General features: G+C 46.0%; 1 protein-coding gene across 1 annotated transcript; it reads left to right on the top strand.

Moving 5' to 3' along the window:
* Nucleotides 1-601: 601 nt before the first annotated feature.
* On the top strand, nucleotides 602-27,780 carry LOC135244757 (prolyl hydroxylase EGLN3-like). Its single transcript, XM_064317294.1, has 5 exons — nucleotides 602-1,752; nucleotides 22,040-22,159; nucleotides 26,081-26,217; nucleotides 26,572-26,639; nucleotides 26,873-27,780. The coding sequence occupies exons 1-5, from the start codon at nucleotides 967-969 to the stop codon at nucleotides 26,926-26,928; spliced, it is 1,167 nt and encodes a 388-aa protein (XP_064173364.1). The 5' UTR covers nucleotides 602-966; the 3' UTR covers nucleotides 26,929-27,780.

The raw sequence follows: 27,780 nt of genomic DNA, 5'->3' as shown, positions 1-27,780 counted from the left end.
CAGCTGTTCTGTTAGGCCCTACCCCATGCAATTCCCTCACTTAGAGGTAGGGGGCCATATACAAATGTGGAAATTTGGATATTTCAATGTAGAGTTTAATGTCAAATAAAAACATGAAGCTGTAGTATAATAAAAATAAATAATAATAATATAATAGAATAAATTATTATTATATTTTTTTGAGGTTGCAATGTTTGAAGTGCGTAAAGGTTTATGTTTATGGCTATTCCATAGATCTGGGGTTATGTCATAATCGTAATTAAAATTTTGAAACAAGGTCTTGGGTGTTTTGGTGTTTTGCGTTGTACAAAATACAATGTAATGTGCTCTGTTCTCTTAATATTTTATGCAATTGTCTAAATTCTTTATTGAAACTTAAATTTAAAAAATCAACATTACATGCACATGCATTATTTTTTATTGTATATTTACTGTTAAATGAATAGTCAACCGGATGACAACTGCCTCCATGAAAAATAATAAAATACCCTCCATTGCCACTTGAGGTTTTTATTTAGCATTCTATCTACACAAACCATGATCGCGGCAACAGGACAGCACAACTCACCGCTCCAAGTACCTACTTGCTAACCCACATTTTGAATGAGAAGCGACCCTTGTTAGCATGTGGGCCCCAAACTTGTCCTGCCCTCTGCTTGCTGACGTCAGGTGGCTAGGGTTTGTTCGGACTACGTGAGGAGCTGAAAAGGAAAGCAGCGCCATGCGATTCCCTCGGGCTCTGATCGAGGGTCACGAAACGCTCTGAAGTGAACCGACAGTTGAAGGCGTCGTTGTCGAATGTCGGTTTTATACGCCTATTCAATTCACGGAGAAGCTAGCTGACATTTTTCGTGATGAAATTCATTAAGCTGAGAAACGGATGAGGCAGCTACGTTGTCTGTTTCTCGCTTGTTGTGGTGTGACTGGTGGAACACTTCCAAACTTAGCTTCTGTAACGCTGCAAGCATGGAAGAGGAACGCAGACTGGAAAACTCGGTCGACCTGGAGCGGGACCGACAGTACTGTGAGCTTTGCGGGAAGATGGAGAACTTGCTCAAATGCGGCCGATGCCGAAACTCCTTCTACTGCAGCAAGGAGCACCAGAAACAGGACTGGAAAAAGCATAAGCAGATTTGCAAGGAGGCCGACAAATCACAGAGTGCTCCGCAACCCGAACCACCACAGCAGGCGTCCCGGGACGGAAAACCAGGACAACGGCAGCTGTTGCAAAAGAACGGCGCGGAACAGGACAGCACGGCTTCCCAAAGCGCAGCGGACTCTGGGCCCATCAACCCACCGGCGGACGAGCGAAGAGTGGGAGATTTTATCACTTGTTCTGAGGGCTCTGGTAGTACTACCGCCGACAGCAAGCAGGGAGGAGACGGGGTTAACAATAACACGAAAGCCAACGGCCAAACGAGATCTTCTCCGCAAAAACTAGCTTTGGAATACATAGTTCCATGTATGAACAAGCACGGAATATGCGTTGTAGATAACTTTCTTGGAGAACAGATCGGACTGTGCATTCTGGAGGACGTGAGAGCCCTTCATCAAACCGGTAAATTCACTGACGGACAGCTGGTCAGTCAGAGAAGCGACTCTACCAGAGACATACGGGGAGACAAAATAACGTGGATTGAAGGAAGAGAACCGGGGTGCCAGAAGATAGCTTTTTTAATGAGTCGCATGGACGATCTGGTCAGACACTGTAATGGGAAACTCGGAAGCTACAGAATTAACGGAAGGACAAAAGTAAGTAGCTAACTTAGGCTACACAAATCACGCTAAAGGTAGAGTATATTTTCAATCAACGAAATCTGAAAAACACTAGGTTGCTATCTGAATCTGGCTAACTATGTGGCTGCATTTCTATAGCATGGTCTGTCCTTCAGATTCATAGAGGTATTTTGACCATATTTGCCGCACGTGTTGAATAAAATTGGGTATATACCCTATATATTAGGCTATTAAGTCTGTAAGCACTTGCATAATACGTTGCTTAGTAGTGGTCATACTAGATTCGGTATGCTAAATGTAGCTGGCTGGTAAGCTAGTCAGCCTCGTATTAAATATTAATAAGATAAACACTTCGTAAATGAACCATCATCAAAATACAAAAATATTATAATGCATATATTACTAGTTATTTGCATACTTGCAGTCCGTTTTGCGTATATTTAATTAACCTTTTGTTCTCATAGTTTTTGAATAATTGTCTTGACTACAGGCAAACCAAAATACCCTGGCAAAACTAGTTAGGCATTAACTCGTGGAAACCTTGCCTTTTCCAAGGTTGTAAAAAAGCAGTACATTGAGCACAGACGCCCACATACACACACACACGCACGCACACACTGTCAAGTGTTTATTGGCATTGAAATGTAAATTAACAGTTACTTTAATGTTTTCCCCGTTTGAAATATCTTCGCCGTTGTTGAAGGCCAAGCTACACGTACTGTTAACCCGATAGGCTTGTTTAAAGTACATGTTTTACAGGAGGAAAGGTTATTGCTGTGTCTTATTCCAGAAAGTAGCTCCTTTAACCTTTGAATCGTGATTTTAAGTTTAGTTTGGTTACAGTTGATCATAATCAGGAATTTAAATTTTATAACTGAATAAAGATACAATACAGATTGGCTTTCCCTGGCACATATTTAATGTAGTTATAGGAAAGCGGGTGTCCTGTATATTATTTGCTGATTCACATTATTAAGAAGTTACATTTTCAAAAAAAAAAAAAACAGGATTTAAATAGGGTAGCATGTTTAAATGGAATGTGTTATGATTTGTTTTAGGTAGTCCCAATACATTATTGTATTTGATAACCATTCTAGGTTGTTGAGTGTTTTTTTTTCTTTCTTCTTCTTCATATTAGCTGTTTTTAAGTGAGATTTAAGTAAAATGCCTCAGACAGAATAAATAGTTTTGTTAGATGTTGTGATCTGTTCATGGAAATAATACATGAACAGAGAAGGCATATACTAAAACCTGGCCTTTACACAATAGTCCCTCTACTTTTTATATTACTTCAATTTCCATTACATACATTTAATTGTGTGCTCTATTTGATTTTACCAGATTTATACCAAGCAACCAGAAATGTATTAGCCTAATTCACCTGTTAATGCTGACCGCTTTTCACTATTAATGGATCTAAATAGTTTTGGGATCATGGTCAAAGGTTAAAATTTATTTGTAGAAGACTGCAACACCACTGGAACAAAATGTCTGACTACAGTGTTACAATAAATACAGTCTCTCATATATAGAAGAGAAATTAGTTTGACTTGTTTGAAGATCACAGGAGGCCAATCACTGGAGTGGACATGCACACGCCTTCTTGCCCATTCTCAAGATTGGAATCACAAGGTCATTTAAAATAATAATAATAATAAACGCACACATTCTTAAATATAGCCTAATTGTGCATGCAACTCCATCAACACGGCATTGATTATGCTGTTACTTAATATAATGCGTGCTTCTACTGATTCTTTTAAAAAGTTTTTATTTGACAAAGGCCACCTATAAATAGGCTTTTGTAAAAAAAACTGATTGCTTTTCAGTGCACAGATGTTTCCAACAGAGTATTTCACAGTGCAGGTTAGTGGTGGCAATCACCAGGGACCTCATGTGATCAATATTATCCTGATACTTGGGTCGCTATGTGGTACCATTGTGATTCTTTGTTTTTGGCTGGACCGCAACAGCGTGGCCAGCTCTACAAACGCGAATGTCCTGTGAGTGACTGAGTGACTGAGTGACTGATGAAGTTACACCATTGGTCGGCCGACTTATGAAGTTACACCATTGGTCGGCTGGATCACGCGTGTTAGGTCCAGCCATATACTAGGTTGTAACCTGGTCTTGTTGCAATATACTAAGTATTGCGAAACGGTATTGCGATATATTGCTACTTTTATTCATTTGTTTCTTATTTGACTGCAGTAAAAACTTGAAATTGTCTGCCTGTGGAGAAAAATATGCGAAAGCCTAGTTACACGCCATAATAAAAAGCTCTGCATCAATTAATTTCATCTACTTTTACTTGTGCAAATGAACACTTGGCGGTCTGTAAGAAAAAAAAACATAGGGTCCTTTCAGCAATTTAAATTCATTTCAGTACTTATATGATGCAGTTAAATTTAGGGAAAGTGAAAATAAACAGCGAATATAACCGCAAGCGGCAATTAATCGTATCCAGGCAGCATTTGGCAGTTATGAATTGTTAGCCTGTACGGAGATGATGAACTGTCTCTGTTCCAAAACTTGACATGGTATTCCCTAGCTTAGAAGTCAACATACATACAAGTTTCATGACGATCAGCCAGGGTTGTCATGTGCCCCAAGGTCAGTATACTCATCCAGTTTCATGAGGATCGGCCATTGCTAAGCTGTCAAATGGCTGCTGATATCTGATTGGCTGATGGCGGCCATGTTTTTTTAATTTTTTTTTTTTTTTTTAAGATGTGGTCATTGGAACCACTGGTGGGGTCTTTCATAGAGATGCAGGATACAATATTTCAGCCTGATCGGTCTAACACTGAAAGAGTTAAACTTATTTTATTCTTATAGCACTGCCTATTGGCAGAGAGGCACTTTGTGTGCCAAATTTGGTGAGGATTGGGCATAGCATTCACAAGGTATGGCTGTTTTAGTAAAAATGGCCAAGCCCACAACAATTGATTGACGTGTGGCAGCCATATTGTTTAGAAAAGCCACAGTTTTTTTACAAAATAATTATTGAGGTTTATACTCCAGAGATTCTTTCCAGCCTAATTTGGTGACAATGGGCCAAGCAGGCCCAGACTTGATCATTCAAAATTGCAGAAACTTTTGGCAGGCACATATTAAATTGGTAATGCACGTTTTATTCGGTATTGCTACTTGACTGGATCGGGAGGGACGAAAATTAGTGTCTGGTTGCTAGGTGGTATCTATGGTTTAGGCTATTTACTGGAAGTGTGAAGTAATGCTTCCATTGTATTGTGAATTAATTCTCATTACAGGATGGCGCTTTTTGTTTTCCAAATGTTATTCTGACCCTCATGTGTTACCAGGGAAACGGCAATACTCTTTGATTTTGCATGCAAAACGTCTAACAAAAATAAATTAATGATCTCGTTTAAATTTTTTTCACAATTGACCGTGGTATAAACGCCATATAAACGGCGGTTATATTATTTTAATGCACTCCATTGAGGGTGGTTCTTCGCCTCCGCGTCTTGCATTAAAATCGTAACATAAAGACACCATGCATTATAAAATGTGGTATTTATTTAGATAAAATATCAGTGCTTCATTCCACTGTATCAATACTCTATCACAGTTGAAAGTATCGCAATACTAATCTGTGTATCAATTGTTTTTTTTTGTTTTTTTTCCTTTTTCCCAACCCTCACCCATTCCAGGGGGATTGCAATTTCAATCGCTATTTTAAGGAACGGGATTTTACCCGAAAGTGTTACCGAAACCCAAGTCCCAAAGAAAAGCTCTAGGTCCCGAAACCGTCCAGTTTTCTCTTGAACTGTACGGGCCGCGCGAAGAAGGCACCAGACAGGAACGTCAACCGGGGTCACTTCCTGTATTGTTTTGCTTTCGAAACTCTCGCGGCTTTTTTAACCCGTAGTCGGTGTTGTGGAAGAGGCAGATTTTCGGAACCTTTCATGCGGTCGAGCGGTTTGCGCGCGAGGGGCCCAGAGGTCTGACCCCCGCCCAGGTACGAGCAGCGCTCCCTCCTTCACTTCTTACAGGAAGTCCATGTGGTTTGTATTTTTTTTTTAGCTCGGGGGGGGGGGAGCTGTATCCCCCCCCCCCTGCCCCCCTCCCCGTCGTTGCTTATCCTCACTCGTGTCCCCCCGTGTCGCTGCGTGCCGCCGCGCTAACGCCTCGGCCTGCTCTCTCGCTTCTGCGTGCTTTTTCGGCGCGCTGCGTCCGTGCGACGGAGAGGAAGCCGTGGGCCGAGGCTGAGAAATCGGGCGCTTTTTGGAGGCAAGCTCTTTTGTTTCAGAAATGGATACTGGCGGGCGGGGGGGGGGGTTGAGTCGTATGACTCAGTCCCTGACGTTGTTCCTTTGCTCGGCCGTCGCCCCGTGTCCGTGGAGACGTGTAAAGTTTACGTTTTTTATAAAATATACGTTATCCAATCGGTACGGCTGAATGTTTCACTGGAGCCGTTTTGGGGTTAGACAGGGGTGCTCAATGGAGTGGCTGTGCCCCAAAACTGGGAATCAAACCTCTGAGTGAGCTGGGTGCAGCTGGACGGCTTCTGCAAAAGCCTAGCCCCCCCCCTTCTCTCTCTTAATCTCCCATGTACACACACGCTCTCTCCCTCCCTCTGTGTCTGCCTCTCTCCCTTCCTCTCTCTCTCTCTCCCCCTCCCTCTTTGTCTGTCTCTCTGTCTGTCTCGCTCTCTGTCAGTCTGTCTCCCTCCCTCTCTCTCTCCCTCTCCTACGCTTGGTGGCAGGCCCAATCTTCCCTTCCTCTCTCTCTCTCCATCCCTCCCTCCCTCTTTGTCTGTCTCTCTGTCTCTCTCTCTCTCCCTCTCTCTCCTGCGCTTGGTGGCAGGCCCAGGCTTCCCTTCCTCTCTCTCTCTCCCTCCCTCCCTCCCTCTTTGTCTGTCTCTCTCTACCTCCCTCTCTGTCTGTCTCCCTCCCTCTCTCTCTCTCTCTGTCTGTCTCCCTCCCTCCCTCTCCTCCCTCCCTCCCTCTCCCTCTCTCTCTCTCTCTCCTGCGCTTGGTGGCAGGCCCAGTCTTCCCTTCCTCCTGCCGCTGCGTTGCGTGTGACCTCAGCCGAGCCCTCATCGGATCTCCCAGCATCTGCCCTCAGCTCGTCTCCTTCCTTCCACCAGGTCAAGGGTGGGGAGGATTTCTGCAGCTTATCTGGCAACCTTTCACCTAGTAGCCCATGAAACCGAGAAGCTCTCTGCTCAAGTTGGTCACAGGCGTGACAAATCAGATTCTTTCCTTTAAATTCCCATTCTGAAACCATTTCATGGGTGTTTTCAGACTCCTTTTCAGAACGCAACATCCTTTTTTTTTTTTAAAAAAAAAAAGTCTGAGATTTGGAAAAATCTGCCCAAGAACGTATTTAGGCTGTAGTACATCGGGGCAAATATCAAGTATGTTTGATGTCTGGAATTTATTTTATTGCGCATAGCTACAAAAAGAAAACCCAGACAAGTGGCGTAGTTCTGCTTTCAGTATGTGTATGGTCGTGGGAGTTTGAAAGAGCCTCAGCTTTTTCTGCAGCGCTGTGCAGTGGTTTGAAGCAGCGTTTCCCTCTTTCCTCCTTTCTCTCAGAGAGGCTTATCAGATGCTTTTAGAAGATGCCTTTCCGCAGAGCAGAATGATCTGTTCTACCTGTGAACAGTTAGGTTCTGAGATGCCAAGCGGTAGTATTTTGCTTGTTCCGTACCATGACATTCTTACGTGTTGCCTCTGTGTTTGGTTAACCGTTTTAAAATTTTGGTAATTTTGTTTTGTTTAGTCTTTTGTACAGAAAATGGACATGACCGAAAAAGCATTCCCATGTCATTCCAAATTTATTTCTGAAAAGAAACAGAAGAAAGAATGAACCCTATGATTCCGAGCTTTCAATTTCTTTCTTTGAGTTCGTACAGTCTGTTACATGTACAAAATGTGGTTGGAAATTATCCTATAATATTGTAGGGTGAGTTTCCGCTTGAGAATAAGTGCCGTGCGTTTATGAATATTTCTGGAATGTGATCCGTGCCTTAGCGACATTGTCAGACGATGAAAGTGAAAGTTGGGTTCTCGAGCAAAAGAACGCCTCTATAATTATTTCCCCAGCAGTGGTTCATCTTTAACTCACAAGCTAGCTTGCTTGCAGATGCCATTTTGGCTCCACGCTCTGGTCCCTGACATTCCAGTTGCCTGCTTCCTTAGCAGCTGTCCCACACAGCCATCCTGACCTTGGGCCCGCTCTGTTAGCTTTGACCCCGGGCAGCCAGCACACCTCTGTATTATTATTTCACGGCAGTGATTCATCTCTAACTCATAAGCTTGCTTGTTTGCTTGCTTGCTTGCTTGCTTGTTGGCAGCTGCCATTTTGGCTCCACACCCGGGCCCCAGACATTCCAGTTGCCTGCTTCCTTAGCGGCTGTCCCACACAGCCATCCTGACCTTGGGCCCGCGTTGTTAGCGTTGACCCCGGGCAGCCAGCTTATGGCAACTCGGGATCAAGTCTGAGACCGTGGCCGGGGGGGAATCCGCGCCTTCACGCCATAACTGGATTAGCACACGGCCAGCGGGGTCAGTTCAGTTTCAGGTCGTTGGTTTCAAAGAGACAAAGCAAAGTTCACCGCAGGAGTGTGTGGTTTGTTTTTGTTTGTCAGCTTGTTTTTCTTAGAAGAACGTGTTGGCTTTTGCACAGGTGACATTCTTTTTCTTCCTATTTCTTATGCAACCTGAATAGGCAAGGCCCAGGTGACTGAACCACTTTGGCATGCGCTGACTTGGTCGAAGGCCTAGCCGTGATGTCGCTTACTTTGGTTTCTGCATAATTTGTAGAGCACTGCCCTGCAGCTTTGCTGTGCATTATGGGAACTGTAGTGATTTTATTTTGGCCACTGGGTGTGCAGTTGGTCTGCATGATGTGTACCTGAACCACTGGCTAACTGACTAACCGCTGTCAGTTGCCCAAGAAAAAAGGTTCTCCCGTGGAAAATGGTTTGGGTTTTTTTCTGTGGTGTTTCAAATGGTGCCAGCACATCGCAATGAATAACGATGCATTAGAGGAGTTTAAATTATATAAAAAATAATAAATTAATTCAATTAAATATTTTAGGTTTAATGATTGCCATGGAAGAATTATAGAAAGGAAAATAAATACATAAAATATTAGGCTTGGATCAGTTACTAATAATGTTTTTGTGGGGGGAAAAATACCGAACCCTCATATTGGTAGAGCTCAAAGAGGGAATTAAAAGTTGATTTGAGTGACAGAGCTTCTGGAACCGAACCAGAAGCGTTCGGCACCACACAGTTGGTTGCCTTCCCTTGATGTCATAGAAACGGTGCGCTTGTTTTTGCTGTTGCCCCGTTCACGTTTGCTTTCCATGCGATTTGCTTGTTAATCCGTTTGGTGCCGATGGCCTTGTTTGCTGTTCTCTCAGGCCCGGATCCAAGGTTAGCATTCAAATAGTGAGGGGGGGGGAGGGAGGTTTGTTGTTTGTCACTGCTTGCAGCTGGAGGGGTGGACTTTTGGGGGGGGGGGGGGGGGGGATGAAGAGGAGGGTCAAAAGAGGGCTTCAGAATGTTGAGAAACGGATGCTGAAAAAAATTTTATGTTTTGTTTCTGTTTTTTTTTCCCTCACAACAGGCCATGTTAGGCTAGCGGGTATATGCTAGACTGGGAGACCTAACTTGACATGCTATGCAGGAATAGTCACATTTTGCTACATTTTTGCTAAATCCATAACAAGAGCCAATCATCAATTACCAGTCATGCTCCCCCCCCCCCCACTCTAAACCCGAAGGAGTTGGCTGTAACTTCAGCTTCTCCAAAGTTCAAGGCGCGTTCTCATAAACCGTCTCATCGCAGGAGTGCGGATCGTGGACCTGGTTCACTGTGGCCATGTCCTAACCTCATCCAGTTTCAGTTCCTAGTCATAAAGGCCTTTATGAACCATTAACCTGTACTCAAAAAGTGTGTCTGATAAGTTCCTCCCTGTCCGTATCTCAAACCTGGAAGTATAAACTGATCTGCGCTGCCATTCTGTGACCACATTGCCACATAATGAATAGGAATCAGTCGGTCAAATATTGTCTATTATAGCGCAATTCACAAAAATATTTGCCACGGTACACTGCACAGATTGCCCTGGCCACAGAACAAGCCAGAGGCTGCTGTGGCAAGGAAAAACTCCCTGGAAGTCATGTATGAAGAAACGTTGGGAGGAACCCGAGCCCGTCTGAATATGAATAGAAGTCAAGGCTTCACTTTTTTTTTTTTTTGTCTGAGCATACAGAAGTGCAAGCTTCACGTTTTTTTTTACGTAATTATATTTATTTGTTTACTTTTAGTTTCTAGTTTGCTTGCTGGGTCAGTACCTCCTGACCCGCTGTGACTGCAGAGGGAAACCCCGCCCCTAGTCCTCCTACTCCTCTGTGAAGTGCACTCCACCCCGGGTCGCCTCCTGCTGGACTTCAGAGCGCAGGAGGGGGAACACGTTTGCTAGCGCTGTAGGTGAAGGAAGGAAACGATTTCGCCCCCCCCCCCCCCGCTCCGTTACCCCCACACCGACCCGAAGCGCATTCAAGGGCACAGGAAGCCAGACACCTCGACCACGTCCAGTAATCCTTAATGAGGGGGCGGAGCTACGGAACAGAGGAGGCACCATTGGCCTGCGTGGTACAGTCTGTGTGGTTACATTTTTATTGCACTTAGTCATTTTCATCGCTATGGAAACAGCTGTTAAATTGACCTCCTGTTTTCAATTTGAATTTTGTGTGTGGTTGTCGTAATTGTTTTTTAAAAAAGAAAACCCATCATTCCTGTCTCTCCTGCTGTTGCGTTTTGATCTGAATATGATTTGATCTGCGTTATAATATGAAGAGGGCTAGGCTATAATAAGAAAGTGGTTTTAACTTCCAACTGAATCAGGAATCAGAGGTGGTGACCTTTATCTCACCTCAGGTTTCCTTGCGCATCGTCTGCGACGATGTAGCCACCCCAATAGCTTATCAGTCGTTCAGAATCTTTTTAGTGCAGGTCTGGAAAAGATGTAGGTTGACGTGGCGTTCTTGTTGTGGAACATTTTTGGCTCAGTCTGCGTTCTTGTGCTGTAACGTTGGTGGTTCAGCTTTCTTGTGCCAGAAAGTTGGGGGCGTTCGCTGTTTGTGTCAACATCACCTTTCAGCTCTTTGCCCCCGGTCAGCCGAGGTCGCTGCTTTTCCCTTCGTAACAGCGCCCCCCCCCTCACCCCCACCCCCGCTATGTGCATGCCAGGTCTGTCTAAGTGGGGTAAAAAGCATTCGTTGTGTAATTGCTAATGCCATATCCTTAGACTTTCGCCTCTGGTTCAGACATGTAGAGTTTGGAAAAAGGAGCATTTCGCTCCTCATCCTCGATTTTCGGTTTGGCCGAATCTCGCGGCCTCTCTGTCTCTCCCTGTTAAACCCTAACGCTGCTCGGCCGCACACATCCACACACGCTGCGATCGCCCTGCCACCTGTAGAGATCCCGGACACGCAGGTTTCCCGATTGCTTGCTGCACAGGCCGGCGTGCCTCTTAACAGGAGTGTGCACCGCAGACTTTGATCTGGAATGTTCCGCCTTGTAAACATTAAAAGAGGGGGGGTGGTGGTGTGAACCACATCTCCCCTCCAGCCAGCCAGCCAGCCAGGAGAGGAGTTTGTGCTTGTAAGGTAGAGTTGTCCCCCCCCAAAGCCCCCTCTGTATCTGTTTCTATTGTTCTTACACTACTGTAAAAAAAAACCAAAAAAAACTAGGTCATTACTTTAAACATGGACTTCCTTTTGGGTTGCACCCTGATAATATGGTTTTGAGTGTTCCATCGCCAAGACTGCCCTCGTATTTTCCTCGCTGGAGAGAGACGGAGAGAATGAGAGGAAGAGAGACAGAAAGAGAGACAGAGATAGAGAGAGAGAGAGTCTTCATACTAGACATTTGGGCCTGTGATGGACATTGTTTATAAACACAAGTCAAATATTAAATTGGTTATTTGGGATTTTTTTTTAAACAAAGCAACAGAACTTTCCATCATCTCCAGAAATCCGACTAAAATTAATAGCGTTACAGTTGCATCATGTTTTACGGAAGTAATGCTTGACGGTGTGGTTGCTTTATATTCGGAATGCTCTACAATGCTCTACAATCAAATTGAGCATTTAATCTAGTAGTTAAAAACCAGAACATGCTATTGATAGCATGAAGTTCTTACTAAAATATTGTTTTGTTCTAAGACCTTTTTCTTGCTTTAATTATATTTAAACTAATTCGGCTTAGTTAACTTAACCTACCAGCAAGTCATTAGCTAACAACCTGGGGCTTATACATGGAAGGCTGACAAAAAAAATAACGTGCAAAAACAACTATATATAACATATACTGTAACCGAACTGGCTTTCAATAAAAGGCAAACTTGATAAAAACCATGATAACAAAAAAGTAAATATGTCCAGAAAAAAGCTCCATGCTGATAGTGCATTATTTCATGCTATCTTGGCAGTCGTTGATGTCTGTAAAGTCATGCCTTAAAACCACACACCTGATAAAAGGACATGGTTTACATTTCATGGTTTACATTTTGTGGTTTTTCTGCCAGTTTACTTGCATGGTTAAGAACAAGCACATATTATATCAATCACTTTTCTTTCAAATAGGTGGACATAAAATAAAATTTATGAATTTGTCATTTTAAAAAATTGAATTGCCCTTGTCATATGGATACAAATAAAATATGAATTAGCCTAAAGCTTTTTATAATCAGTTGCGCCAGATCCATGGTTAACCACGTGATCACACCATTGACTGTCAATGCAGGCTAGAGTACTGTATGTTGCAAACATACAAACATCTGTTTTTTAAAATATTTTATTCAGTTTAATCATAGTGGTTTTTGTAATATACTTCTAAAAATATTTCATTTTATTTTCTGATATAGTTGCCTTTTATATTTAGGGAAAAAACAGCGTGACATAAATTACAAATGTTTATTTGACAAAAATTTGTGAAATGTTGCACTTCAATCCTAGGTTAATGCTAATATACATCAGATGAAAATCCCATGATTTAGGGGGGAGGGGAGGACTTTTTAGGAATGAGGGCTAATTCAAAAAGCTATCGCACACCAAAGGTTCTTCTGAAGTCCAGAGCACGTCAGTGTCTACAGCAGCATCCAAATTAATGAATGAATTTACCTTTTTCTCCTCCTCCTCCTCCTCCTCATTCTCGTTCTACTACTTCTCCTACTCCTCCTCCTCCTCATTCTCGTTCTACTACTTCTCCTACTCCTACTCCTTCCTCATTCTCGTTTTTCTTCTCGTTCTCGTCCTCCTCCTCCTCCTCCTCCTCCTTCATCTTCAGAAGGAAGCCGCCCTTATCGTTTGGCGCACAGTGATCCTGTCGCTGAGTGGGACTGAGCGCGCTCCGTTGCAGGGCTGATAATCGGGCCTGGCCCTGATAGTTCATTGACTCGAAGCCTGGGAGCCTCTTATCTGGAGTTTCCCCCCCCCTTCTCTTTTTGCATGTACTTGCGGCTCAACTTTGTGCGCTCTCCAAAACAGTGTGTCAAGAGATCCGCGTTTTGTCACGTAAACCACGCTCTGAGAAAGTTCACCACAACCACAGAGATGGGTGTTGACCTTTGTTTTCGTTTTATATTTCATAAGTATATAAATGGAAGTGTATATTATTTAGTATATATTGCACTCCTGCCTTTTTAAGACCGCTAAAGAGCTTCCAGTGAGTGCTGGATTAACCTAGGGCCCAAAGACAAGAATACGCGCTCTATTGGTGGCAATGTATTATTTTTTATTTTTTTATTTTTTGTAAGTAATCAGTGAACACTGGTTTTCACACCCTAAATGTCTGTGGTGGTCAGTAGTGTTTCAGCCTGGTTTGTGAACATTCACTCTGGCTATCAGCTGCTGAAGCATGCATGACACAAAAGCTATTGACGTCCGTACACGCTTATGACACACTCAAGCCCTCTACATTTGACAGACACTGATGGTTTGAAAATCAGCATCCCCTGATTAAGGAGGAAACCTCACGCCCCTGCCCCTTTGCCCAGTGACCTTAGACCTCCAGTATCACTTTCTCACCGTCTCCCAAGTCAGCTGCCGCTAAACAAGGGTGGGGTGGTCACAGTATGACTCACAAGCTAATATTTAAAAAAAAACTTTTATTGCACAACACTGCAGGGGCGAAAAGTTTCCACCGTTCTAAGAAACCTATTTTTGAGTCTCCGTGTGTATGAGGGATTTAAAAAAAATTTTTTTTCGATTTTTAATTTTTTCTAGCATTTCTGTTTTTTTCCAGTCGATATGCAGTTGAGCATTTACGTTTCTGTGTACTGGTGGGTTTTTTTTTTTTTTTTTTTGTTGGTTTTTTTTAGGAGAAGCTGCAGTGTTTCAGAATCGACGCCCCTTTGCGAAGTCATGCACGGCTTAGTGAGTGGAGTGATTCTGCTGCCAGAGTTCCCACAGATCGCTCGATAGATCCCAAACCGAGATACTGATGTGAGCCGCAGCCAGTTGGCACCCTGAGAGTCACTGGCGCGAATCGCCGATCGCCACGTTCGCTGTTTATTGGACGAATCGGCCCGAGGCCGGCCGGACCGGGTTCCGTACCTGGCGGGTTTGGGATCGTATTTCGCCGGCGGCTAAAGGCCCGTGTATTGGTATTGTGGGAGCAGAATCGTCCTGGACCTGCCAGGGGGCGCCCCGAAAACGGGCGGTGTTCTCACGCAAAGCCTGTAGCTTCTCACCGCCGTCACCAGCCCTGACCCTAACCCACCCCCCTTGTAACACTCCCCCCAGTTCCCACATTACCTAACTGGTTTCCTTCCTCCCCACACGAAACTTCATGCCCCGAGCCTATCCCCCGCTCCCCCGCCCCCACCCTATGCACATGCATTGCTTCCTCACACCACTTCTCACGCTCGTCCGTCACGCCTTCAGTTGTTTAGGTGGCACACTTCTCCACAGCAGATTGTCAAGGGCAACGTAGGATGCCGACAGCCTTCATGACATGGGTGTAGTCTCACTAAAAAGCCATGCTGACCTCTGATGCTGATGGAAAGGGAAGCATTATTTTTAACATGACGCTAAGAAAAATGGAGATCTATGATTTTGGAAACGGAAGTGGCTGTGGTTGCACTTGCCACAAAAAAGGAGAAAAAATAAACACGTATTAGGTCATTCTCGACTGTTTAAGACGCTATATTTGTACATTTTAGTTTCCTTCTCGTCATACCTTCGTAGTTCAGGCCTTGGATGCTTGAGTTCTAGTTTAATTTTTTGGACTTTTTTTGGGGTTCAGCCGCGAACGTGGCCGCTATCGCCCCGGAAAAATAAACACGAGTCGGACGGCGTTATGGTGCCGCGCGCTGTCCAGAACATTTGGACCGGACCTCTGTTTAAACTTCCACATCTGTTGTCGAAATCGCGTAACCTAAATATTATTGTTCTGTTAATCAGTTGTTTTGGAAGGCTCCGATGGGCCCGGATGGCGTGCGCTGACTCGGAAAGCAGAATTAACATCGACCAGCTACCACGAATGTGCTTCCATTTAAACGGGTGCGTAATTAGATTTGAATTCTGTGGAGTTTTAAATGAATGGGCAAACATGGGTTTTCATTGGCCCATGATGGTGGGAAAGCCCCGTGCGTCACAGTGAAAACGATGACCACAGCGCTCCTTCCCATTTTTTTGCGACTTCTGCAGGCGGTGTCGTAGCTTCTGATGTGCCTCCTATTATGTCCGTACCCTCTCCAGGTGTTCCTCTTTAAACAGGATGTTTGAGTGGATTTGACAAACTGGAGAAATGATAAATGATGAAGGAGGTTCTCTCTCTCTCTCTCTCTCTCTCTCCCTCTCCCTTTCTCTCTCTCCTTTCTTTCTCTCTGTCTCCTTCTCTCTCACTCTCTCTCTCCTTTCCTCCAGTCACAGTCAGAAACACAAGACAGCTTTTTTATTCCCATTCACACATTTACGTTAATAAGGGTGTGCCTTTTTAATTTTTTTAAATAAAAAGAAAAAAACACGGAAGGGGGGGGGGGGGGGTTCTTCCTCTCCAGCAGCACCTGCTGAGGCGGCCCCTCCGTGCGTTCCTCTCACGGAAAGGAAAGGGCCTGGACCGAGGCGCCGTTCGCCTCCTCCGCCCCCCCGCCAGGATCAGCACTTTTTTTCCGGCGCTGTCGCACGCACGTGGAAGTCAGGTTTGCGACCTGCGCTTCCGGAATAATTTCCTGAAGTATTTTTTTCTCCAACTCTCTCCCCTCCCACGCGCGTTTGCCCTCCTGTCCCCCTTTCTGATTGGGCCTAAGTACAGTCGTGGACCTGTCTTTGTTTACGGTGAATTTCTGTCCCGTTTGTGGTGAAGTGATGTTGATGTGGGGCTCTGTTGCTCAGGGGCGTTTGATTCCATTTCGGTTACAGGGTAGGTTGTCGTTAGCTTGCTGCCGGTTGTCACTGGCTTGCTGGAGAACACGTTGGAGGGACACGGGCTCTTCGCTGGCAGCGGGTCTTCCTCAGATATGGGTGGCACGGCGGAGGCTCGTAAGCATTGGCCTCTTTAGCAACCTATAATAATAATAATAATAACAATCTAACCAACTGAAATAAGATGACGTTGGATGGTGATGCGTTGCAGAGTACTGCTGTGGAGCACTGCGGGCACTGAAATTGAAGTTTGTTACAAAATACCTCTTAGATGAATGCCTGTATGAACTACAACCTAAATGCAGAGGGGGGGGGGTTGTTTATCTTCCTCTGTACACCAGACCTTGAAGTGCATGTGCAGCCAGCGAGAAGCTCCTCCCCTTTCTCCTCCCCCAATGACAGTGCAGTTTGTAGGAAGTCCCCTCCCCACTTCTCTCCTCCCCCAATGACAGTGCAGTTAGCGTGGCGTCTCCTCCCCCAATGACAGTGCAGTTAGCACAGAGTCTCCTCCCCCCCGTTTCTCCTCCCACCAATGACGGCCCAGCTGGCGCAGAGTCCCCTCCCCCGGTGGCAGTGAGGGATCCGCGCGCGCTGCTCGTCCCGGAGCCCCTCCCCCCGTGGCGGTGGCGGGCCGGCGGGGTCTGTCTCACGCGCGGCACGTAGCAGACTCATTAAAACGCCGCCTGCTTGGCCGGCCGCCAGGAGAGAAGGGTTTACACGAGTTCACCGCTGCCTTCGCCCCGCTGCGCGGGCTTCGTCCGCGAATAAGAGAGAGCGTCCGCCCCAGACACACACACGCACGCACCCCCATACACATACACACACACACACACACACAGAAACACACACACACACACACACACACCCCCATACACACACGTACACACGCATGCACGCACACACAGAAACACGCACACCCACAAACACGCACGCACACACGCGCACACACCCCACATTGACCTCCCCACACACACACCCATGCACAGACATACGCACGCACGCACGCGCACACACACAAAATGAGGGGTCGTCTGGGTTCCGAAGTGAAAGTAAAAATGCTTACACCCCCAAATCCTCCATTTCTGATCCAGGGTCCCAGTATTTAAAATAGTGCCTTTACCTGGAAATTAATAAATACTGGTTTGTATGTATGTGTGTATGTATGTGCTCGTGCATGTGTTCATACATGAATGTGTGTGTGTGTGTGTGTGTGTGTGTGTGTGTAAACGTCCCCGGACGTTGCTGTTTTTTTTTTTTGTTTTGTTTTTGTTTTTTTTTTTTGAATGAAAGAAAGAAAGGAAGAAAAAAAATAAAAAACCGAAAGTCAAACGGCTGACGAAGGCACCGTGGCGGTTCGCGCGGTGCCTCCACAAAGGCCCCTGCGCACGCAGGTATGCGCTGACGCAAGCGGCGGGCCCCTCCCCACCTGGGTAAATACGGGGCCGTTGTCGGGACAGGACCCGCGGACGTGCGCGTGATGTCAGACCTCCAGGCCGGGGGGCCGAGGAAGACGGGGCGCCGTCTTAAGGTGTCACGCACCTGTCGTTGCGGGCGCGTCTCAAGTTGTTTTCTCTAGTCCCCCCCAACCCTAACAACCCCCACCCCCCTCTCCTTCAATAAAATAAACAGCATATTGCATGCATTCAGCGAAAAGCGCTAAACGAGTAGAGCCCTGCATGCTCATTAGCAGTACAAGCACACTGTGGCCCCAGGCAGAATATGACCTTAATTAATTAATTGAGCCCAATAAATTTTATCTCATTTTGTTGAGTGCGTATGCAGAATTTACTAACTAAATATTACTCGTATTATCATTATCACCTAAACCTTCTGTGCACACTGGTTGAACAAGATGTAGTTCCACTCGTATTGCATATTAAGAATGACAAATTGCAGGAATTAAAAAAAAAAATTATTATTATATCGACATTGATAGTGTACAAGCATGTCTTAAGTCTGATATTATGTTAGAACTTTATGAGGCCTTTTATGTTTGTAGCAGTAACAGTTTAAACTGACGCAAAATTATTGTAATGGAAAAATTTTGACACTGTGTGTTGGCTTCTTAATGTCTCCCAAATGACTAGCCTTCTATCGCTAAATGTAAATCTGTGACAAACTTGTTTTAGAGCCTGAGGTAAGTGAAGGTTTGAAACCTGTGTGAGAAGGTGCCACAAAAATCATCAGCAAAAATCTGAGGTAAAAAAAATATGCAAAAAAAAAATGCAGATTTTGTAGATGTTATGTTTTATATAGTTACAGGGCCTGGGGTCAAAATGACCTCATACTGCACCTGTGTATGCAAACTTGGTACAGGTCGTTTGAAAACCTAGCATTATGTTTATTTCATGTGTACTGTTTAATCCCCGCAGATTAGGAAAAAGTCACGCAAAGTCAGCATGAAGAAATAATGTTTAATAAGGTTTTTAAGAGATGCCAAACACTGAATAGGGTCAAATTGACTCCAGACATAGTATGAGGGTTAAAGGGCAAGGGTCAGAGTGAACTCTTTGGGCCTACATGGCCACCCTCCATACCGCAAGGTTGTTTTTCTTTTTGTGTTGTGAAATTATTGTTTGGTGGATTGAGCCTGGCTGTGAGTCAAACCTGCATCGCGGCTTCAGAGTGAGGTTTGGCCGCAGGAGTGCTTTTTTGCGGCGCGTTCTGGCGAATGAACGAGAGGAACAATAGTTACCGTTGTCTCGCGCTGTAGCCGTAGTTGTCGTTGTCTTCGGAGATGAGTAGTACTTCACTTGCGCGCGTTTGAGGTATGTATGTGCACGTATGTCTTATCTAATATGGGACGCTTGGGCCGCCTCTTGTATGGTTTACACCCCTGTACCACCTGCAAAGCAAGTCATGTCTCCAGAAGTTTTTTTTGAAGTTTATAGATACCTATACTGAGGAGGTGTTTTGTGTGGAATTACATTGTGTGTTTTTAGCCATCCCTGGTTATCTTTGGGTTTCCGTATCTTCAGCACGGGTAGCTGCTGTGTGAAAATTCAAGGCCCAGCATCTTAAGCCTCACAGCTTTGGCCCCTTGGTGTTTGCGTGCCTGTTTCTCTTCTTTAAAAAAAAGAGAAAAATAACACGGAGGAACTGGGCGGGTGACTGCAGAGGGGGACAGATTTACGGCTCAGGTGGGGGGGGGCGACCCGAGGAAGCCCCGGGTTCGAGGCGTGAGCGGCGGCTGGCCGAAACGCTGAGAACGTCGCGTGTTAAAGGATTCTGAACCGCGGCCCGGTTGTGAAAGCTGCCGGCGTGGCGGCGGCGTCTCCCAGGCCAAAAAAAAAAAAGGAACAGCCTGTATTCAAGAGGCGAGGGCAGCCCCCTTCGCTTTTCCTGGAACTGGGCTGACGGAGGTCGCTGAGCAGGCCGGCCGCGCGTGGAAACGGATGGCGCTTTTGTTTTGGTGTTCCAAATAAATGCGCGTGCGGTGGCCCTGGCTTGGCGGGACTGAAACTTGAGGATTGTTTTCACTCCTAAATGATTAGCCTATCTCCGTGCCAGTCAGTGTATGGGGTCAGCCTAGGTTAGCCCAGGCCATTGCTCAGACACCATTACCTAGGTTTAGGTTGCCGTAGTAACAGTTACTCTAATTTTCCCTGTTATTTTATGCAGGTTCTTATCTGCGTTTGTCCTTCCAGCCCTGACCTTCCTGCTCTCCTCCTTTCACTCATAACACCATAACACTCTGTGGTGTTAATTCTCAAGTTTTTCTACAATCTTCAGTTCAACACCAGTGTTAATTCTCAAGACCCCACGGTCTGCAGTTCGACACCCTTGTGCTAATTCTGAATCTAATTCTTAGTCCTTTGTTTAACACAGTGTGTAGTGTTCAGTCTCAAGATGTTCCACAGTGCTTTGTTAAACACATTGCAGTACCAATTGCCAAGCCTTTCTGCAATCTTCAGTTTAACGCTGGGCTCTAGATTAGGTGTACGGAACACTGTGTGATAAAATATACGCCAACCTGCTGCGGAATTGCTCCAAAAAAACCAAGGTTTCGCGTAGATATGTTTCGTCCAGCCGTGTGTTTTGTCGGGTCTGTGTTTTCGCTAAGCTAAGCTAACGCCGAGACTGTTACTGTGGTGCTCTATGAGGAAGGGGCCGTCTCGTTAGCATAGATGACTGCTTCAGCAAATCCAACTGATAAAGTAATCAGGTCTAAATTACTCCCAGTGGAGTTGGCTGTTAATAAAACGGAAATTCCAGATAAACTTGGGGACTCACTTTTTTTTTTTTTTAAAGAAAAGAAAAAAGATTACATAAGACGCTGCCTTTGAAAGCTGATATTATTAGCAGCAGATTCAGATGGTCCGGTCGTATTGGAGCACGTTACGCACTGTTGCTGTCACGCGTTTGATACATTGTTCGTCCTCTGATCCCCCGCTGAAAGCAGAATAATCCTCCCAGAACTAACAGTTGATGAAAACTGGATGTTGCTGTTTGTTTTATCCTTCGGCAAATAGCCTACACTTTGAATTGCTGTGTAGCTGACCTGATGTGAACCCGAAACCATTAGCTAATATCCCAACGTACATATTTTTCTATGAAATAAAAATTTCAAGTACTTCGCTCTGGATCTAAGAATATGAGTAACTTCCTAGTGATAATTGTGTATGCTTCCACTTGTGTTGTGAGTAGGCCTATGTGTTGCGCTTAAGGTGTACTCATTCATTTTGATTTAAAATTGCGTGCGTGCGTGCGTGTGTGTAAATTGTAGCTCTCAGCAGGAAACGATTTATCAGCTGTTCTGTGTTGCGCCAGGAGTTTTTAATCCAGTTCGTGTCGGGTCAGACTTGTGTAAGAAATACTTCATTTTTATTGGTTTACAAAAATAAAATAAAATAAGCATCTGAAACTTGGATCTTACTAGGCTCATCGGAAAAGGAAACTCCACCAGACAACAGCCGGAGGGTATTAGAGCCCAGATTTATTTTTTCTCCTGTGAAAAGTTTATAATTCGAGCACAGGTTTGTACGTGGGCCCCTCGATTTGACAGGTAGGGTTTTGGTAAAGCCAGCCTGTGCTAATGCTGTTATATAGGCTACAAGCACAGTGAGAGGGGTACTGGTCTGTTTACAGATGCGAAACTCAGTCGTAGCTGCAGTGGCCTTTTCCTCAATCCAGAGGAATATTCCAGTCTTTTCCTATTTTAGTTCTGGCCATAGTCTCTCTGCTGGTTTTTGTGGTTTCCTTGGAAACAAGGTGCGCTGACTCGTGCTGTGATTCGCTGCGGCCCTTCCAGCGTGTTTGAGTTTGATATCCCAGATCTAATGAAGTAGCCTTGAAAATTACTGAAGAGAACGTGACAGTTTTCATAAACGTTATGAAGAAATATGAATATGCTGCATATACCACTACTTCATTGTATTGTACTGTTGCGTATTTGTGTATTGTAAGGTACAGGGTATTATGTCCAGTATGTGTTTGTTTTCAGCTTTGGTCAGTGTTCTAGAACTCCATTGCTTTCAGTTACCAGTAGTGATTGTGACATCAGCATTAGAATGTTCAGTTAAGAACGCTCTAATCACGTATTTGTGGTCTTTCACCTTGAAGGGTGAAACCATCGTGGGCAGAAGGTGGAGGTCTTTCAGGGTACTCGCAGATCTGGCCGTACGCCAAGTGGCATAAAACGACAGGGAGAGATCGCCACGTTATTTCGTGAATGTCAGGCCTATTAATTTTTGTTCGGGCAAAGGCAAACGTTCCGAGCCCTGACCCCCCCCGACCCCCCCGCGGATCCTCGGACTACCTGGAGGGGACACGGCGGGAAAAGGCCACCGCGGCTATCGCTCACAGCCCTCTAACTGTTTTTTTTTTCTTCTTCTCCTCCTTCCTGTAACCTTTTCTCTAACCAGTGCGCTTGCATCCCCCCCCTGCAGGCTATGGTGGCGTGTTACCCCGGCAACGGCACAGGCTACGTACGTCACGTGGACAACCCGAACGGAGATGGGAGATGTGTCACCTGTATATATTACCTTAATAAAGACTGGGATGCCAAGGTGAGTCTGGGGGCTCAGGTCCTTTACGCAAAGCCGCGGTTAAGCTCATTAAACAGACTGTGTTTTTCAGACCGGCACCACTCTGCACGCACACTGCATGGTGTGCATGGCCATAATTTGGACTTCTGTTGCTGGTGCTGTTTCAAATCACTATAAATAATCTTGAAAATTTTATTTTTGCAATGTGTGGCTGTAATAATAATTAGTAAACTGGCGTGCCACCTACAGAAGGTCAATTAAGTCAATATTATTATTTCAGAAATGTCAAAATCTTTTTTTAAGCTTTCAATTGCTTAGGGTATTTTACATTAAAGCTTAAAAAAGGTGTGAATAGACTTTCTGCATTTTTTTATTCCAGGAATTGTATGCACAGCTACTCTTTTTTTTTTTTTGTTTCGGGGAGGGATTAGTTTGTACTTGTAATGGGTGGTTCTGTCACTCAGCGTTTTTTAAGGTTACTTACAGGAAGTGAGACGTACATGCAGCTTCACCACACTGCTCACTGTAATCCTGTACAGCGCCAAACACAGACGAGACTCAGACAAGTCAGATGAGCTTAGAATTAGGGTCCCCCCAGACAGGAAGCACCAGGACCAGATTAACTTCATCGCCCCCACCCCCCAACCTTGTATGTCCACCTATGGGATTGTACCCTTTGATTGTGGACATCACTGAATGTAGTCGGTTGGTTGGTTGGTTGGTTAATGTTAACATGAATGTAGCTACCATTGGTTAAGAGTAAAGGTCAGAGTTCATTTGAGCTGGTGATATGTCGTTGGAGTGAATCCGTTCTTGAGGGGGCGGGCTTGACAGCATTGCAACATAATAAGCACAGCAATTAAACGTTTTGTTGAAATATGAAATTGGCACGGTCTTATTGTGTCGAAGAGGTCCTGCTTACAGTGAACGATCTAGTTAAAGGTTTACTGGGCTGCGATAAGGAGACGGACCCTCCTGAAGGATCATGGGTTAGCGAGGGCCCGGATCGTGGAGCAGTTTCGCAGTTGAGTACGAAGGCGGTCGGAGACTTGGACCTCGTGCCTAACAGACCTTTTTACGTCAAGCCCTTTGGAAGCTCAGCTCCACCCGCGTGGCGGGGCAGTCCGGCTGCTCGTGAAATTCGCGCTCGCGCACGTCACCGTTTGATATCCTTGGACGGCCCTCAAAAAGATCCACCTTTCTGCTGCGGCTGCAGAGGGAGGGCGTTTCCGCTTTGGGCTCGAGCGGACAGAACCCGTCGGCGCGGCGCGGCGCGCTCGAATCCTGATCTGCCCCACTGAACAGGCGCTGGAGACAAAAGGCCGCACTCGAGCCAGGTTTTTTTTTGTTTTTTTTGTTGCTTTTTTCATTTCTTCTCCTCCCCTGAGTATTTTTACAGGTGTTGAGGATTTTGCGTGCCTGTCCTCATCTTCTTCCTCCCCCCCCCCCCTTCACCTCCACCTCTGGGTCCCACAATGCGCCCCTGGGCTGTTGGGACAAGATAAATTGTGCAACTCCAACCCCCCCCCCCCCACACAACCTTTGAACGATTGGAGTGAGAGATCGGCACCCTAAATGAACTCAGCCAGGCGGCCGGGAGGTCCAGCCAGGCGCCCCCTCTCACGGGCCCCCCCCGGGGACGCGTCCCGCTTCTTGCCAGGGGCCGGACGTCATCCGCCTGCGTCACGGCCACCCCCCCGCGGTGCCCGCGCTCCAGAACATTCCGCCCGCTCCTGGAACACCGCCGGCCGGGCGGGCGTGAAATTACAGGCGGCGTTTATCGCTCTTCTTTTCCGCTTCGCGTGGAAGTCACGCGGCGAAAGATATCCGAATTCTCACCCCCACTCGCTCCCCCCCCGCACATCCCACCCCCAGCCCCAGACAGGGCCAAGGCCGTCTGGTGTGTGAGGTGAGGGCCGGCGTTCGGCGCTGAAGGACGCGGTGAGCTCTGCCGTGACGATGGCGTGCGTCTGTGGACCGCGTGTCCTGCTGTCTTTTGCCGTCACGCTGTGGGATTCTTTCCAGCCTTGCGCTCTGCTGCTGGACTTTCAGATGTGACCTTTACACAGTGTGCAGTCCCCACAGTCCCCACAGTCCCCACAGTCCCCACAGTCCCCACAGTCCCCACAATCCCCACAGTCCCCACAGTCCCCACAGTCCCTACAGTCCCCACAGTACCCACAATCCCTACAGTCCCCACAATCCCCACAATCCCCACAGTACCCACAATCTCTACAGTCCCCACAGTCCCCACAGTACCCACAATCCCTACAGTCCCCACAGTGCGCAGTCCCCACAGTACGCACAATCCACACAGTACGCACAGTACCCACGGTACACTGTCCCCACAGTGCGCAGACCCCACTGTACGCACAGTCCTCACAGAGCACGCAGACCCCACAGTATGTAAACCCCACAGTAACTACAGTACCCACAATACACTGTCCCCACAGTACGTAGACCCCACAGTAACTACAGTACCCACAATACACTGTCCCCACAGTACATGGAGACCCCACAGTACATACACCCCACAGTAACTACAGTACCCACAATACACTGTCCCCACAGTACACAGTCCTTACAATACACGGTCCCAACAGTATATCGCCACTGCATGCTCAGTACGCAGTCCTTATATTACATGAGCAGTTTGGATCTGAGTTTTATAGTCTATCAATAAATTCACACAGATGGGCACAGTTTTGACAGGTAATATTATCAGGTTCTGTTGCCAGAATATTAGTCATCTTACCATAATGTTTCAGGATTAGATGAAAGTGTGATTGATGGTTCGCCCAAAGGGGTATTGAACCACGAGTAGCATACAAAATTACACCTTATCATGCCGCGTATCGCTCATGGGAAAATGGGTAATGTATACAAACACAGGGTATGTTTTTCTCAGTCACAAGTGAAAAACAAAATTGAACTTGACAACTCCCGCAGATGTTTTCTCATTTACGGACTTTCCTGATTGGCAGACACTGTATCCCAAGAAGGAGGGGAAGAAATGAGGGACCCAACCCCCCCGAGACCATAATCTCTCACCCACCCCCCCTCGCCCCCCTACCCCTACCATGGCGCCACACCATGCCGTGTCAGCCGTTGGCGATGCACTTCACCCGTATGCAAGCCAAAGGTCCTTGGCCGTAACCCCTCCCCCAGTCAGCCGGCCAGTCCCGTGCTCCCTGTCCCCCAGCCTCCCTTCCCTTATGTTTTTTTTCACCATTATTATGCAATAGAGGATACAGCCCGAGGCGTTGTCACTTTCAGGCGTGTGCTGTCGTGTTTCTGCGGAAAGAGCAGCTTCGATGCTCAGTGGTGGCAGCGCTGGCTGGCTGGGCCGCCCCACCGGATAGCGCCGCCTAGGGGATGGGAGGAGTTCAGACAACCGGGATGACGATGTCTCCTCATGCAACAGCGACCCCTGCTGGTTGATCTGACAGCTGACCTTGCGCATTTGAGAACAAGGCAGCCTGAATAGAGGTTGCGTGATAACAATGCGGTGAAAAGGGGGAACGCATTAAATCGCGCAAAGTGCTCGAAAGTACCGCCACCCCAGACTGCCAGGGTGTTCCTCTCGCCACAGCTGTGCAGCAACCGCCGAGAGGAACATTTCCCTTACAGAGATACCGTACAGAACTGGGTTTTCAAATAAATTACTCAGTTTAATACTGTATTTTTTCATTTGTTGTTGCAGGATTGAAGACCTTTCTTCAATCGAATTTGAATTCTTTTCTTGGGTAGAAAGTGGCGCCTGGCTGTTTCCTGAAAAGAAGAGTTGACGCAGTGTTGACGCACTGTTGACGCAACGTTTTCCGGCAACTTCCGCGCTCCCATTCACTGTAATTGGCGGTAACTGGCAGGTCAGAGCGCTGGAATGAATGAACAGGTCTTTAACCGAAATCCTTGCCTTCTGTCTTGTTTTCGGCTGTCCAGAAACACGGAGGTCTGCTCCGGATCTTTCCGGAAGGAAAAGCCCAGTTCGCCGATATCGAGCCCAAATTCGACAGGCTGCTGTTTTTCTGGTCGGACCGACGCAACCCTCACGAAGTGCAGCCGGCCTACGCCACTAGGTGAGTCATGACCTCAAACAGATTTAAATAATTGAATTTTTTTTTTTTTTTTTACTCGTTCTCAATGTTCTCGTGGTTCTCGACACGATGGATATGTAAAAATATTCGCCATGCGTCAAAATGCCAGATGTCACCATTTCTGTAACGTTATCCCTGTACTTATTTCTAAGCACACAGATTTGGAAAGATATTTTCGTATTCACACAGTAGTTATAATTCAGCTGCAAGGCTTTAGAAGCAGTTTGAATCAAACGTGGCATGAAGGCATTGTGAGGACGCTCTTATCCTAAGTGTGCAGCTTACATTCTCTACATGCACTCCATCCATACAGCTGGATATCTCCTCTGTCTGCAGGTATGCCATAACCGTCTGGTATTTTGATGCTGAAGAGCGAGCAAGGGCTAAAGAGAAATACCTAACAGGTACAACTCACTCTATGGTGTGTGTGTGTGAGTGTGTGCGTTGCACGTGTGTGTGCGTGTGTGTCTGTACGTGTGTGCATGTACAAGTGTGTATGTGTGTGTATGTGTGTGTATGCGTGCGGAGCTAAGATAAAACGTTGCTGAGTGTATAGTGGGCCATTTTACCCATAATGCTTTTCCCGTCCTGTTCGAGGTCTCTTGTCTTGTTGATTGGTTGGTTGGTTTGTTTCCAGGTACTGGAGAGAAGGGGGTGAAGATGGACCTGAATAAAGCCTCGGACCCCAGCTAGTAAGACGGAGGGGGGGGGGCGACTCAAAACCCCCACCCGCTCCACCTCCCTGGCACATCTGCTGAGTTCTGGAAAATCGTGGATGAGAGTGAGAGAGAGGAAGAGGAGAAAGCGAGGGAGAGGGAGGGAGAGAGAGTGAAAGAGAGAGATGAAATGTCAGGGGAAACTGGACACTGACCTGCGTCTGCTCTTGCTCCTCACATCTAACACTGCTAAACGCACTGACCATGAATGTGGTGATGATGATGATGATGATGATGACGATGATAAAGCTGCACTGCAAGGACTGTTAATTCTCCATGCCCTCTGAATTTGCGTATTTGTTTAATTTCTTTTTTTTTTCTTTTTGCGAGGAATTCTGACAGCTGGGGGAAAATTTCGCCTGATGATTGGATCTAAACTGGGGAGGAAATGTAAGGTTTATTCGGAGAACAAGCTCTCCCAGTCACATCAGCTTATTGGTTGAGTTTACCGTCCCATTTTGTTTTCATGCTAACTCCTTAAATAAAAAAAGGTACAGTTGATTGAATTCCTCCAAATGGGTTTCAGGGTCCTTTTAAAGGGAAGGAGTTGTGGGGTTTTTTTTTCCTGTAAGCTCTTTGAGTTAGGAAATGAACGTCATTATAACCTTTTTAACCTCACTTTAATACAGATTGGCTGCTTTGCTCTTGTGCTGTGTTTATCTGGCCTGGAATCATCGCTTGGTAATGCAGTGTCCTCCGATAGCTATGCTACACCAGTAATCTTGTCTGTTGTTGCAGACCTAGTCACCGTTGTCTTAAAAACCAAAACCAACACCTTCTACTTATCTTACAGATTAAATTTTAAATAAAAAACTGGTTTTTGAAGTGA

Source organism: Anguilla rostrata, chromosome 2 (assembly GCF_018555375.3).
Source record: "Anguilla rostrata isolate EN2019 chromosome 2, ASM1855537v3, whole genome shotgun sequence".
NCBI lineage: Eukaryota > Metazoa > Chordata > Actinopteri > Anguilliformes > Anguillidae > Anguilla > Anguilla rostrata.
The sequence above is the reverse complement of the archived record's forward strand: the minus strand, read 5'-3'. Positions and strand labels throughout refer to the sequence as shown.

Coding starts and splice junctions, on each gene's coding strand:
- LOC135244757 (XM_064317294.1), top strand. CDS start 967: ATGGAAGAGGAACGCAGACTGGAAAACTCGGTCGACCTGGAGCGGGAC. Junction 1,753..22,039: donor GAATTAACGGAAGGACAAAA/GTAAGTAGCTAA, acceptor CCCCCCCTGCAG/GCTATGGTGGCGTGTTACCC. Junction 26,218..26,571: donor CAGCCGGCCTACGCCACTAG/GTGAGTCATGAC, acceptor CTCTGTCTGCAG/GTATGCCATAACCGTCTGGT.